A 15,222-nucleotide genomic window follows, 5' to 3' on the forward strand; every position below is an offset into this window, starting at 1 on the left:
TATTATCTTTCAGGGAGGGAAACTCCTGATGCAACTGGGCAGCCTGTCTGGGCTTTTACTCAGGTCACCTAAAAGCTCTTTATGATGAGATAAAAGGGATTACTTTAATCATCTTTAACTTAAGCCAGCTAAACTAAACCCATGCTCTCCTGTTTGAGCTATTCTTTGTTATTGACAATAAATTATTTCTTCACGTGATTTCAAAAACACAGAGGAAAAGGCTTAATGCTTACCACTGAGACCTTTGTGGTACACCTGGAATCCCATTTGGGGCAGTGAATGCATTAGGAATGGTTTCGTGTCTAGCAAAACCTTCCTCCCTTAGGAAGGAGGCACCAGCAGTGTCAGGAAGAAGTGAATCACTCTTACAAGTTGTCCCAATTTTGTTTTTCTGCTCCCTCTAGGTAGAATAGATTATTCACTTAGTTAATAAATATTCAGTAAGTATCTACTATGTACTAAGCACCTTTCTAGACTCTTGAAGACACGACAGTGAGCATGGCCCCTGTTCTGAAGGGGAAATTTGATAATCAGCTTTCTGTCACTATGACAAAATGCCTGAAAGAAATCAACATATAGGGAAGAAAATTTATTTGGGCTCACAGTTTCAAAGACTTAAGTCCATGGTTACTTGGCCCTGTTGCTCTGGGTCTGTGGCAGTACATCATAGTGGGACTATATGGTAGAAGAAGCCTGTTCCCCTAGGCCCCACCTCCTAAAGGGTCCACTACCTCCCACTAGTGCCAGAGGGTAGCAACGAGCCTTTTAGTATATGGCCCTTTGGGGACATTCAAAATCAAACTATAGCACAAAGAAACAAATGTTTCTTTGGAGGCTGAGATAGGAGGATCTTAGATTTGAGGCCAACCTCAGCAACTTGTTGAAACCCTCACCAACTTAGTGATAACCTGTTTCAAAATTAAAAGGGCTGGGCTGGGCGTTGCGCACACTTGTAATCCCCATGCTTGGGAGGCAGAGACAGGAGGATCGTGCTGGTTCAAAGCCAGCCTCGCTGGCTTAAGAGACCCTATTTCCAAATATAAAATAGATCTGGGTAGCCCAGAGATAGAAGGGCTTCCAGGAACCCCAGTACCACCAAAAAAAAAAAAATTAAAAGGACTGGGAGTATCTCCCTGAGTTAGAATGCACCTGGATTCAATTCCAAGTATCAAATAAATAGCTTGTAATCCGAAGGTAGAATAGCCCTGGGTTCAATCTCCAGTACATAAATAAATAAATATTTAAAGAGATGATGGGATGATTTGAAAGTAGAATGCCCCTGTATTCAATCCCCAGGACCAAAATCAAACCAATGTATACCTGGTAGTGCACACCAAGAAGACACAATTAAGCTGGGTAGAAGAGAAAAAAGAGTGGCTGGGTTTAGGTAGATCCATTCAGGAAAACTCCCTCAATGAGATGGTATTTGAACCAAGGCCTGAAAGAAATGAAGCAAGCCTCAGTACTGCCTAGGGGAACCGCATCTCCATAAGAGGAATCAGGCAAGCACAGAGGTCCAGAAACAACACGCTGCTTGGCACCAGCAGGGAGTGGCAAAGAGGCGAGGTGACTGGCACATAGAGACGAGAGCGCGTGAGTGGCCAGCGTCAGCCAGAGAGGACACAGGGTGCCCAGCCAGCATGCAACCTAGTGGCTGATCCAGCTTACAGGTCAGGGCAGAGGCTGGAAGGCCAGTCAAGAGATTGCTGAGGTATCCAGGCAACGGGCTAGGGGGCTCTCAGGGTCCTCATTTCCTGAGAGTGGGAATGGAACAGGTGAGAAGAGAGAGTGGAAGGGGATGTGAAACTTAAGATGTCAAGAAAGGAGTCTTCCCAAGCGGAAACAGGTGCAGTGCTCCTGAGAGGAAGGATTTTCAAAGAGAATGATGGGGGGAACTTGATGCTTAGAGGATTGGCTTAGTAGATTGGTTGGGAACTGATGAGTTTGGGATTAAATTTAGAGCAAGAGGATGTAATCTTGAGGAATAATAAGCTAAAGATCTTAGATTTCCAGCCCGAACAGCTGCAGTCTCTTGGAATGTAACTCTCCAAGGGGAAACGACTTAGGTCAGTCCTAGGGTTCTGGATGACTTCACTGTTCACCTGTCATGGCTACCCAGGGCCCAAGGCTGCACTTCCTCCTGCCCACACTCTGCCGGGGGTGTTGCTCTGATTTCTGTGTGCTTTCCCCACTGGGCTGGACCAATCGCCTGAGTGGGGAGAGAGGCTTGAATATGTGTTGATACGTCAATGAGACGATGCTGTAGACTCAGCTCAGCCTGCTGGGATGTGATCCCACCTCTCACATTTCAGTGGGGTGTGTTTATTCCAGTATCCTGTTTGGGCACTCTAGCGAGGGCTGGAACACTAACAAAAACACTCAGACTGACACTTTTTCTCTTTCAGAATGATAGCAAATATAATTAAAACCTGAGGCTCTTTGGAAAATTCTCCTGCATTAATACCTTGTTTTTCTGCACAGAGAATTATGTATTCTTAGACACAAATCTGGAATCTGCCAGCTCCTATGTAAGCCACTGGCAGCAAGCACATACCTTTGAGGTAACTTTCTTATCAGAGAAATGTAAGATTACAAATCTCAGCTCACTGGTACCTACACAGGCCCAGAATGCTTTTGGTGGTTTCTGCTGGACTTCTGAAAGCTGTAAAATTTCTTCTGCTCTGAACTCTGATAGTATTCACCTCTAAGATATCAATGCCACCCTCACCTAGGTCCTTTCATCCTCCTCTTTCTCTGTAATCTCTCCCTGGGTTATATAATCCAAGCCCAAAGACCCCATGGCCTTTGTGATGCTGAGAATGTCCATGCCATTACCTTCAGCAATTACTTCCAGGGCTCCAGACTCACGCCATACCTTACATCTCCACTTGACTTCACTACTTAAGTGTCTCAAACTCCAGAAGTCCGTCTCATTTCCAAACTGGTTTCCCACCCATTGTCCCTGGTCCCTAGGTACCCAAGTCAGAAATCTAAGAGTCATTCTTGATTCTTCCCTTTCCCTCAGCCCTCTCATCTCAGCTACCTGAAAGCCCATGGGAATTTACATCCAGAACATCTGGAATCCATCCTCTCTACCTCCACTGCCAGCCCTGCGGCTGGCCCACTACTCTTGCCCGTAGCAGCTGAGAGGCAGCCCCAGCCCACCCCGTGTTCTCCTCCCATCCCCACCCTCTGTGCATCCAGTCCCATCTCCGCCCAGGAGCAAAGATCTTTCTTTGGTGAGAGGGATGGTACTGGGGATTGAACCCAGGGGTATTCTACTTCTGAGCTATGCCCCAGCCCTTCTCATTTGTTTTATTTTGAAACAGGTCCTTGCTAAATTACTTCATGCTGTTCTCAAACCCGCCACCCTCATCACTCAGTCTCCCAAACACTGGGATTACGGGCATGCATCAACATGCACAGCAAGAGCTCTTTCTTAAACATTACTGAGTCATATCTTTCCTCCAGACTTGCCATTATTCTAAAGTCAATTCTGAACCATGGTCATATAGGCCCTTCACGAGCCAACCCTTCTCATCTAGTGACACCCTCTCCTAGCTCACTGCAAACATACCATGTTAGCTTGCATGGTTGTTATAACAAGCTAGCACAAATGTGGTGGCTTAAAGGTACATAGTCTATTCCAGGCCGGGAGGCCAGAAGTTCAAATTGGGCTGGACCCAGGGCAGCCAGGGCTACGCTGCCTCCAAGGCTCCAGGGAGCCTTCTGTTTCCCCACCTTTCCCAGTCCCTGGAGCTGAATTCCTTGGCTCCTGGCCTCTTCGTACACCTTCAAAGTCAGCAGTCTGGCATCTTGTTTCTGTGGTCCCAGAGTCTTCTCCTGTGTCAAATGTCTCTTTTCCTCTCTTTTCTAAGGACACTTGTCATTACATTTAAGGGATACCAGATAATCTAGGATAAGCTCCCCATCTCAAGAGCCTTAATTTAATCACATCTTCAAAGTCTTCTTGCAGGTAGGGCCACATTCACAGGTCCCAGGAATTACAGCCTGAATGTCTTTGAGCCATTACTCAGCCTGCCATACATACCAAGCTCTTTGTTGTGACAGGGTCTTTCTGTGGCTATTCCCTGTAAGGGGAATGCTCCCTCTCCCTCTCCCTCATGACACAGCCAGCCCCTCTCATCCTTGGGGACACAGCTTACCTGGCACCTCCTCTGAGGACCTTCCTCAGGCCAAACTCTCAACAATCTGAAGAAGGTTCCCTCTACCTTGCACCTTTATTTCTTAGTTTTCCTTCACTGTGACAACATACCTGAGATAAAAAACATGAGAAGAGGAGAGGTCATCTGCTGCTGTTGCTTTGGGCCTATGGTGGCATATCATGGCATGGAGATTATGGTGGAGGAGGAGGCTTATGTCATGGTGGCCAGGAAATAAACAAGAGGAAGGGCCAGGCCTCAATATTCCCCTCAGGGGCACACCCCCAGTGGCCTAACTTCCTTTTACTAGGCTCCACCTGCTAAAGAGCCCACCACCTCTCACTAGCACACAGGTGGGCAACCAAGCCTTCAACACACAGACCTTTGGGGGACATTCAAAACCCAAACTATTGCCAGGCAGGGTAGCTGGAATCCCAGTACATGGGAGGATAAGACAGGAGGATTGTAGGTTTGAGGCGAGCCTCAGCAACTTAGCAAAGCCCTATTTCAAAATTAAAATAATAACAATAATAAAAAGATCCAAACCATAACAATTTCCTTCCTAATACTACAATGAACTGTACTTTACATACCTTCCAGTAGAGTTGTTCTCTGCCTGCCTTTCCCTCTACACTCACCTGAGTGCCTTGACGCGTGAACTTAAAGAAGATAAACGTACAACCCAATATTGTGCAGGGCAAATGGGCTGCTGCATTCACTTCTCAGGGAAAGCAGACCCATCTCCATCTTCCTCCTGACCTTCTACTCGAAACGATGGCCCGGGTAGAGCACAGCAAAGAGCCCACAGGCATGCGCAGCCACAGCAGCCCAGGAAGATGGCGCACACTTGGGGACCAGACACCTACCAAACCTTTCAGGGAGGTGAGACTCCACAGTGGTGAGCAGCTACCTGAGTTCTTGCTCATTAAATGCAGCTAAGAATTATTTCAGTTTGACCTGCACAGGGGACTGCCAGCAGAAGAAAGCTGCCTGCACAAATTCCCCATCTTTGTCTTGGGAAAGACTCCTGAAGCCACCGGGAGAGAAACAAGGAAGGCCCAGGGGCCTTTTCATACTTCGGCCTGGGCACTGCAGCACTCAGAGACACAGCTTTAAACTTCACGCTGGGTTAGACTCTTCTAAGTTGAAGCCAAATGTGTTTTGATTGCCAGCCTATTCCTAAGAATTGCTTTTGCCTTAAGCCATAAATTATTTTGTTGAAAATATTATTCCCCCCTCCCCTTCAAGTAGAACATTGTGCTTTAGGATTTGACAAATTTTAGGGATTTTTTTAAACGTTTGGTCACAATGAAGATAGCATTGGTGATGCAATCATTTTCTCTCCTGTGATTATTTACAGCAGAAAGTTCACGGTCATGGTTTGTATAAAAGTATCAATTTAGTATCAATTTGAAAGAATAAAACTAAGTCATTAACAATTAATAACCAATTTTCAGGCATAACAATGTTTAAAGTAATAACATTTGCACAACACCCAACAGTTTACAAAGGCTCCCACATGTATCGTTTTGAAAAAACCAGAAAGACATCTGCTTGGAAGGAAGGGCCTGGTTTTGCCCCCTGCAAACTTCCAATCCATAACTACATATCCTAAAGCATTCTGGCACAAGTAAAATGGAACTGTCTCCTATGGATTTATTTTAGAAGTCCGTTGTCAGAGTTCAGTTCACAGCCATCAACCAGAAGCCTAGTGGAGCTGTTTGAAATTCTGGCCCAGATTAATTTTTAAAAGCTGCATTTGGACGGGTGCTGTTTCCAAAGGCTTAACTGAAGTGCAATTGATTTCACTGGAAATAAAAGTCCACGTACATCTGAGTGGGATCTGAGTGGGGGAATGGTCAAATTTTTTCTTGCAAATCTTGAAACTCTTGGGGAACAAAAGCTATCCCATGTCTCCTTCCAACAATGTCTTGGGCATCAGAAAGGGGAGCAGAATAAGGTGTGGCCCTTCCCACATGGGGTACCAAGGTAAGGAGCTATCGGATCTCAAGCAGGATAGTGGGAGGAACAGGAGTGGAGATCGCTTGGGTAGATGACCCATGAGTCAAGACATGGCAGAAAGCAGTTTCCTGAATATCTCTCTCCTTCATGAGAGGAGCAGGAAGGCGTCTTTCATGTGGGTCTGGGACTCCACACCAACAGGCATTCAGTGACATCCACGGCCCCAGTGACCCCATTAGAGTCCTGGAGGGTCAGCTGGGGCCAGCTCCATGCGATGGAGAAGGACTGCCTTTTTTGCACATCATGGCTTGAGTCTGGGAAGAACTTGATGGCAGAGTAGGCTTGGAGAAAGTCTGTTCTGCAAAGGCACTAAGGTGCCTTCCTCCGGCAGGATGAAGCTGGCATATGGTGCTCGTGGAAATTAAATCCATCCCTGGGCAGGACAGCTGAGGCTAAATGTGATCCAGCTTCCAGGCTCTAATCTACGGGCTGCTCACAAACACACTGAGGTCAACATCAGCCTGAATACATCAAAGCAAGAGTCTAGTGTCCCTGAGGCTGAGCTTCTCTGTTTCCTCTAGAGAGAAAGAGTTTCCTCGGAGCCTAAAGGGAAGAAAGGTTTGAGAGAGGACAAAATTAGAACAGAGCTTTCAAAGGGAAGTTGCCACTTTTAAACCCATGCCTGAGATGGGCTGACCCCTGGGCCCAGCTGCAGCACTCGTGAGAGGAACATCAATGCTGTTTTTACCTCTGGTCACCTCATGAATCATTCTGCACCATGAACAAGGCTCTGTGACTCTGCAGAAAATGTCTACAACACTGGCCTGGCTAGCCACTATCTCCCCAAGGCCAGTCATTCTTTTTAAGGCAATAACCAAATCTCTCAAGAATGTACTGATTAAGTCCTGATACTTTCCCCAGACTCCATCGGTAGGTGGCAAGGAATACCAACCTGATGCTGGATTGCTCCCTGGACACAGAATGTGACATTTCTTAGGACTGTGCAATGGTTTAAAAAAAGAAAAGAAAAGAAAAACACCCTGGAGCCCAGGACCTGATGACCTCACAGGTTTGCACAATCATAGAGAAAGCAAAATCTCTCCAGGGCAGGACAGATTTCTAGAATCACACAGAATTAGGGTACACAATTCTCCAAAACAGAAGAATACAAGTTTTTAGAATTAAACAGAATCAGGGTTACACAATCAAAAACAGAAAACAAAACCTCTCCAGCCCAGGACAGATTTTTTTGAAGCTTTTGCGCCTAACTCCATCGTTTAATACCCATGTTTGCTGTGACCTTGATGTGCTTTTAGGGGGAGGTACAGGTCTGCATATTGAAAGCAGAGGTCACCGGCTTACAGGGATAAGGTAGGTAAATACAGGAGCTGAAAGAGTATTCTAAGACAACAGGCACGGGGGTCTACAGCCAACCAGGGTGGTTAGGCCCACCTCTCCCCTCCTCTGGTTAATGGCTGACAATGCTAATGGGGATCCAGAGTTGCTGGCTCTTTTGAGAAAACCCTGAAATATAGATCTTCAGAAGAAACCTCTTAGTTTTTCAAATATTGGTATCTAGCCCAGTGCCTGAAACACACACAGTAACATTTACTCATAATGTGTTAGACCAGGGCAATCCTTTCTACTTATTATCTGAGTGAAAAATAAATCCCCGGAAAAACAAGGCTAAATTTTTGAAGTCATGACTCAATGCTTTCTTTTTCAAATGCATGAAGGACTGTGCCCTTTAATTATATAGCTGTGGATACAGCATGCCACAGTCTCCACCCTGTGTAACCGCGAGGACTCAGAACTGCAGAGGGTCTCTCTCGCACAGCATCCCTGACCTGCAAAAGCAGATGTAACGCCCAGGAGGGCAAAAGCTGAGTTTTTTCCTCTCATTTTCATTCTCCAATTACATGTCCATCCCTACCCCATTACTTAGAACAGAAAAGCTTTTTAATAAATACTCCTGATTTTTTAAAATTTTATTTATTTATTTATTTATTTATTTATTTATTTATTTATTTTTGTGGTACTGGGGTTCCTGGAAACCCTTCTACCTCCAGGCTACACTCCCAGACACCTATTTTTTATATTTTTATTTGGAAACAGGGTCTCTTAAGCCAGCAAGACTGGCTTAGAACCTGTGCGATCCTCCCGTCTCTGACGTCCAAGTGTGCACCACCATGCCCGGCCAATACTCCTGATTTTAAAATTAAAAAAAAAAAATTGTTTCTACTTATAGCCAAAAATCTAGAATGACACTGAATATCAGAGTTGGAAGGATCTTAAGAGTCTACATTCCTCTCTCCTCTCACCCCGCTTTACAGATAGGTAAACGGAGGCTCAGAGAGGTTTGCTCAGGCCTTACCAGACTTCCAGGATGGTGGCATTCCTCTCGAGGGCCTGCAGGAGGGCTTCTGCACCAAGGTAGGTGATGCCGTTGTTGGACAGCCTGGAGAAGAGGATGGAATGCTGTTCTTTGCTTATAGCTCTGCTTTCTAGAAATGCCCTCCTCTCCACAGCTCATTGTCTACACTCACTCAGTGAGTGCACACAACCCCTCAAGGATGGACCAACTGAGATCCCCGTTTACACTTGAGGTATCCGGAGCACTCATCCAAGGGAAAACAGCTGGGTACAAACCCAGGCCATCTGGCTGCAGAGCCTGGACTCTAACCAATGCTTGGCAGAACCTCCGCTGGGAAAAGAAAGGTGTGGGCATCTTTCTCTCTCTTTCTCTTTAAAGATATCAGCAGCCCGGGTTTTATGGGGAAACAGTGGGAGATGATATAGTTCCGGATGGTGAATGAGACTGGCAACAAGATAGCGTGGGGCAAGCCCCCACCCCCACCGTGGCCTGACCTCGCTGGGGTGGACAGGGGTGAGTCTGTGACAGCAAGGGAGGACCAACTTCCCATACCCACAGCTGGTCAGTAACGGACCGGGTCTCGCCAAAGCCCCCCATGGGTAAAGTTGGCATCCGACTCCAGCCCACGTGCACCCACTTAACAAGCAAAAATGTTTTCCCCAAACACTGGCAACTTCCTAGCCCCTGAGAAGCAACACAAACAGCTTGCCAAGGTGGATGGCGGTCTGGCAGCAGAGCTGATGCCCGCCCAGAGCCAGCTGAGCACCTGTTTCTGAAGACAAGTATGCTCCTCCGGTGCCACCTGCCCAGCAAAAGAGGCCATCGGTGGTGCCCTGAGGTCCCTGTGAGGTGAGGCCTTTGGCACTAGCCACAGAGCCCCGAGCCTGTGACGATGGCCAGGTCAGCTCCTGCTCACACCACCGTCCCTCTCCTTGGGGTACAGGTCTCTGGCCACTGAGCCCACCAGAGGAAGGAGCAGCGTGTGCCCACCCTCAGAGGCCTTGCTGCTCTCCAGCCCTCCAGCTCCTAGACCTCGCAGGACAACAGCTCCAGCCCCTTTCACCAGGCCGTTCTGCTGCCATTGGCCCAATCCAAGCCACCCTCATCTTCCACCTGGAGACTGCAGTGGCTTCAGGTCTCCCTGAAGCCATCTTACCCTTTTCCTATGGAATAGACACAAAGCTGCAACAATGACCCTTTTTTATAGTAAATCAGATCACAGGACTTCCCTGATCCCTTCCAAATTCCCCCCAAAACCCTTAGAGTCCAGCCTCCAATCTTCCCCCTGGCTTCTGGGCCTCGTGCCCCTCCGCTGTTATGTTCTAACTGCCTAGGCCTCCTTCTGCTCTCAAAGCCACCAAGTCTGTGCCCGCCTCAGGGCTTTTGCTCCTGCTCTTCTACCAACCTGGGGCACCTCCCTGAGACCTCGGCATGGCAGGTGCCTTCTGTTTCCTTGGTCTTAATATAAATGCCACCTTCTCAGGGAAGCCCTGCTCAGGCAGCAGCACCCACACCCTCTCCCTGCCCCCTCCCCTCTTGAAACAGAAACAAATGTGTTTGCAGGTTTGTTACCTTCCCCGTCAGAGCTGTGTGAATGGGGCCTGCTTCCCCGTCACTGCTCCACCCTCAGTGGCTCCAGACAGCACCAGGCACAGAGCGGGGCAGGAGGAGCACTTCTCACATGAATACAAGCCTGGGTGATCGTGTGCATAAATGGATGTAGGAATGTGTGGAAAGGGGCGAGGGAAAGCGCACCTGAATGAACGGGAATCCATGCCTGCACAGCACAGTGAGAGAATCCAGCGGCCAGAACCAAGCGGAGCCCTCCTATCTGGGCAGCGCTGCCCTGGAGCAGGAGGGGGACCTGTGAACCGCGCAGCTGCTGCACTTAGCAACCCACCCACCTGTGCTCCAGCTCCAAGGGCCGCTGGCGGGGAAGACCTGCCACGCTCTGCCCGAGACATTTCTCCTGACCCCGGGAGCCTGCTCAGCCACAGGACAGTGAGCCAGAGGCAGGCATTGAAGAATGAACAAGCACAAGCACAAGTACTTGGTGGACAGACGCCCCTGCTTCCTCATCCTCTAGGGTGGTGAGTGACCCTGTGTGTTCTATACTGATGCCTGGAAGACCCCAGAAGTTTTGCGCTCCAGTGACCTTAGTGATCATTGACCGACAGCCACCCCTTTGTGGGTGAGCAGTTCCTACCAGTGTATGCTGGGAATCTCTGTCTACCCAGACCAATGCACACCATTGTCTACCAGGCCAGCTCATGAGAGTTACCTAGGCTGGGATGCTGCCCAGATCTCACTGCACAGTTCAGATCCCTTCCTAAGGCCAGCCATTAAGGTCCTGACTCCTGCTTACAGGTGCCTTACTTCAGGACTTTCAAACTTGAGTTTCTCTTCAGTCCTTCTGCCAGAGAACATACACCTTCATCCCGGAGATGATTCTCCTCCAGGCTAGTGAGAATAAGAGAGAAAATCTAATTAATGTATAGCGTCATTAAAGTTTAATCCATATCTTCCCTTCTGACTCCAACATTTAGAAAATCCAATAAACTCACAAATAAGAACAGATGAGGTAGGGTTGAGGAGTCTCACTTCCAGTAGCATACCTCTCCCTTCCTCCCCACCCCCCACGTTCTGTTTTTGTTGTTTGCTTGTTTTGTTTTGTTGGTACTGGGGACTGAACCCAGGGACCTTCTACCTCTGAGCTACTCCTTCCCCCAGTGCTTTTAATATTTTATTTTGAAACAGGGTTTTGCTAAGTTGCTGAGGCTGGCCTCAAACATGCAATCCTCCTGTCTTATCCTCCCCCCACCCCAAGTACTGGGATTACAGGAGTGTGCCACCACACCCAGCTTCCAAGGACATCTTTGCAAAAGAATTCACTACAGGGCTACTCTACATAATAAATTCCTTCCTGTTCCAGCTGTCCCGTATCCATGGAAACCTCATTTCATTTTGGGCAGTCATATTCTTGGTGGGAAAAAAAAAGATGACACTTCCCACTCTCTACTGTAGCCAGGGCCAGCCAAGTGACATTCACATGGCCGTTGATACATAATGGACATTGACAGGTGGGGCTTTTTAAAAGGGAGAGACTCCGCTGGCCTGTGCTTTTTGTCCCTCTCAGGTATATAGACTAAATCCTGGAATACAGAAGTAATTGTTGCATTTGGAGTAGCCACGTTATGATGATGAGACAACTGACCGTGAGGACGAAGCCACAGGCTAAAGAAGATAGAACAGAAAAAAAACCAGCCGGGCGTGGTGGCGCACGCTTGTAATCCCCGCGCTTGGGAGGCTGAGACAGGAGGATTGCACAGGTTCGAAGCCAGCCTCAGCTACTTAGTGAGGCTCTCAGCAACTTAGTGAGACCCTGTTTCCAAATAAAGTATAAATCAGGTCTGGGAGTATAGCCCAGAGGTAGAAAGCCCCTGGGTTCCACACACACACACACACACACACACAGCCAGCTTCAACAATTTAGCAAGGCTCTCAGCAACTTAGTGAGACTCTATTTCAAAATAAAAAAATGATTTAAAAAAATAAAAAGAAAAAAAACAGAGTGGAGGCCTCTGGTAGCCTTTAGTAGCTACCTTGACAGCCTACGCTACCTACCTCCAGACTGAAAAAATAAGTCCTTTACTGGTTTAAGCCTTGTAAATGGAGGTTTTCTGTCACTTTCAACTTAATGTACTGTTCAACTAAATTGAACTGAGATTGCCTCCATACTTTATAGTGCCTCTGTAGCTACCTGCAACCTAACTTAGTATGTAAACAAACTGCTACCTAAAACTAAATTTTTCTAACCAATAGCTGAATCTCAGCCAATCACAGCAGTTAAGCTTTAGCCAATCACAGGCTGCCAACCCAAAACACTGTGCCCAAATAAAGCAGACACAGAGCTGTACCAAGCAAGCTGTTTCTGTATACCACTTCCTTTTCCTGACCATAAACAGTGCCTGCCTGTAGGGCTGGTTGAAGCTCTCCTCTCGAAACCTCTCTTGGCTCTGAGTGCTGGCTGGCTCATGAATCAGTGTTTGCTTAAATTAGTTCTGCCAAATTTAATTTGCCTAAAATATTTATTTATTATTTATTTATTTATTTATGTTTGTGATACTGGACATTGAACCCAGGGGCATTCTACCTCCAAGCTACACCCCAGCCCTATATTTTATTCTATATTTTGAAACAAGGGTCTCATTAAGTTGCTGAGAGTTTCACTAAGTAGCTGAGGCTGGCTGTGAACCTGCGATCTCCTGTCTCAGCCTCCCAAGTACTGGGACTACAAGCGTGCACCGACACGCCCAGCTTAAATTTTTCTTTTAATAGCGATCATAACTGATACGTTCACAGTTAGGTGCTTCTTCACTATGAAACGAAAAGTGGTAAAATCCAATCAGGATACAGCCAATGGCACTTTAGCAGAGCTAGTGAGGCCTCCCCTGGCCCTGGCTCATCCACAACATTCCAGCCACAATATCTGCACATGAGCACGGCATATATATATGCCCCATTGCTTTTCTGCTTCCTGGAAAAAATTACACATTTAGCATCTTATCTTCCTGATAAAATATGGAACTACAAAGATGTCCCTGGAGTTGAAGATGATTAGCAGCATCTGAAGGAGGGAAGACTTGGAATCTGCTTCAGCTCAACAGGCTAAGCACAATTCATGGTTCACCTTTCAACTCTCCTAACTCCATTCTCCTTCCAAGGTGGCCCCTGAGTCTAGTACTCTGTGTTGAACAGAACTCAAGTTGACTTTGAAATTTAAAAAACTTCATTATTAGTATCAGTCATAGCACCAGTAGTAGTGTAATAATAGCCGCAGCAACCTTACCTTACCTATGGTTTAACATTTATGGAGCACTTATGCATATGCCAGGCACTATATTAAGTGCTGACAGGCACTCCCTTACTTAATTCTCACATCCTTTTATAGTTGGAAGCCTTACCCTCCTTTTACAGGTAAGAAACCTGAGATTTAGAGACTTATTTAACTTGCCTACTTGGTTCCAGAATCTGTTTTCTTAACTGTTATGCCATGTGCAGGAAGTAAGCAAACCAAGAAATAGAATTCAATTAAAAGCATGAGCAGCTGTACACCAGGCTCTGTGTGCTTTATACCACTCAGGACATAAAAAGACGGAAATCAATCCGTTTCCCACTTTTGTCTCATCCACACAGCTGCTCTCATGGACATGGCCAGGCAATCAAGAAAGCCTGTTAACTGGGCATGGTGGTACACACTTATAATCCCAGCATTTGGGAGGCTGAGACAGGAGGATCACAGATTTGTGGCCAGCTTCAGCTACTTAGTGAAGCCTTCCACAACTTAGTGAGGCCTATTTTCAAATACAGAATAAAAAATAGGGCTGGGGGTATAGCTCAGAGGTAGAATGCCCCTGGGTTCCAACCCTAGTACCACACACACACACACACACACACACACACACACACACACACAAAAGCAAGCCTGTTATCTGCTTCCCCAGAGCAGGGAATCCCCAAACTCACCAGAGTTCTTCTAATGCCACATTCTTTTCCAACATCAATGCTAAGGCTTGGGCTCCCACGCTGCCAATGCTGTTGCCTACAAGACTGAACATAATCATCAAACAAAAATGTGTCAGAGCAGGGAGAAAGGAGATCACCTATGAAGGGCAAAATGTATGGCCCCACTGTCCAAGTGTGCTCCATTTCAGACAGCACTAATGGATTACAGTGCTTTTCAAGCTCAGGAACAGCCTTCAAATCCTTTCCAACAGGAGGATAGGTTGAAATTGATCCTTAAGATAAAATATGATTGATTCAGCACAAGATCTTTCATTTTTAGATAGGGAATCAAGGCCCCAAGAGGGGAAGTCATCTCCAAAGTCACCCTGAAAGGCTCAAGTGCCCTGATTCCAAAACCAATGATATTTTCCCTCCCCCACTGCCTAATCCAGGTGAATGGAAATGAAGTTCAGCCACCTACAGACCTGGCCCAAGCTCCTCCCTCTTCCCTGGGCTCCCCTTGAGACCAGTGCAGGACAGACTCTGCAGCTTACCTGAGCCACTTCAAGCTCTGGTGATCACCCAAGGCTTCGGCCAGGGCCTGGGCACCCTCGTCACCCACCTTGTTGCCCCAGAACCTGAAGCCAACAAAGTCAACAGGTAGTGTTAGTGAGAACCTGCCGTGGTCCTAGACGCGTTCTGGACAGCTAATGGAGTGGCTCTCCGCAGCTTCAGCCAGATGAGCAGAGCCACCCAATCTCAGAGAAGTCTCACTGGGGTATTTCAGTCCCAGAAAAGGAAACCTAGGACACATTTTAGTGAGATATCCAAACTTCCCTTGGATATTCAGGAGCATTAAATCACAGACTTAAGGTATAATATTTTCCCTGACATTTTGCTTCCTGGTAAAACTGTCACCTACAAGTCCATAAGTACCTTCAGGGACTACCCAGAACAAGGCTATTTCTCCCTCAAGCCAGCTCTTGGTCTCTTGTTCCTTCTTAATACCCCCAATTCCTCCATGGTGTCCCATTCCTTCACCTTCTGGTCATCCCCCTCTGACCCATCTTAGTTTAGAAACATCCCTTTCACAAGGTGGAGCCAGCTCATGCTTTCTGACTCAGCTATTGTATATACAGGGACTTACCTGGACATGTATGTGGACAAGTGCTCAAAGATAGCTACGCTAGGATGTTCCCTACACTTTTCATTCAATCA

At 47.0% G+C, this 15,222-nt stretch overlaps 1 protein-coding gene across 1 annotated transcript in view; it reads right to left on the reverse strand.

Moving 5' to 3' along the window:
- Positions 1-6,655: 6,655 nt before the first annotated feature.
- NOD2 (nucleotide binding oligomerization domain containing 2) overlaps positions 6,656-15,222 on the reverse strand; it is a gene marked incomplete at both ends in the record, with an annotated part of 33,063 nt that continues 24,496 nt past the window's right edge. The window contains 5 exons of the mRNA XM_080702190.1: positions 6,656-6,728; positions 8,500-8,583; positions 10,876-10,959; positions 14,026-14,109; positions 14,559-14,642. Of these exons, the coding sequence (XP_080558316.1) occupies positions 6,656-6,728; positions 8,500-8,583; positions 10,876-10,959; positions 14,026-14,109; positions 14,559-14,642 (409 nt within the window). The remainder of the gene's footprint in view (positions 6,729-8,499; positions 8,584-10,875; positions 10,960-14,025; positions 14,110-14,558; positions 14,643-15,222) is intronic.

The sequence above is a fragment of the Muscardinus avellanarius genome, assembly GCF_963383645.1.
Source record: "Muscardinus avellanarius genome assembly, chromosome: 10".
Lineage (NCBI taxonomy): Eukaryota > Metazoa > Chordata > Mammalia > Rodentia > Gliridae > Muscardinus > Muscardinus avellanarius.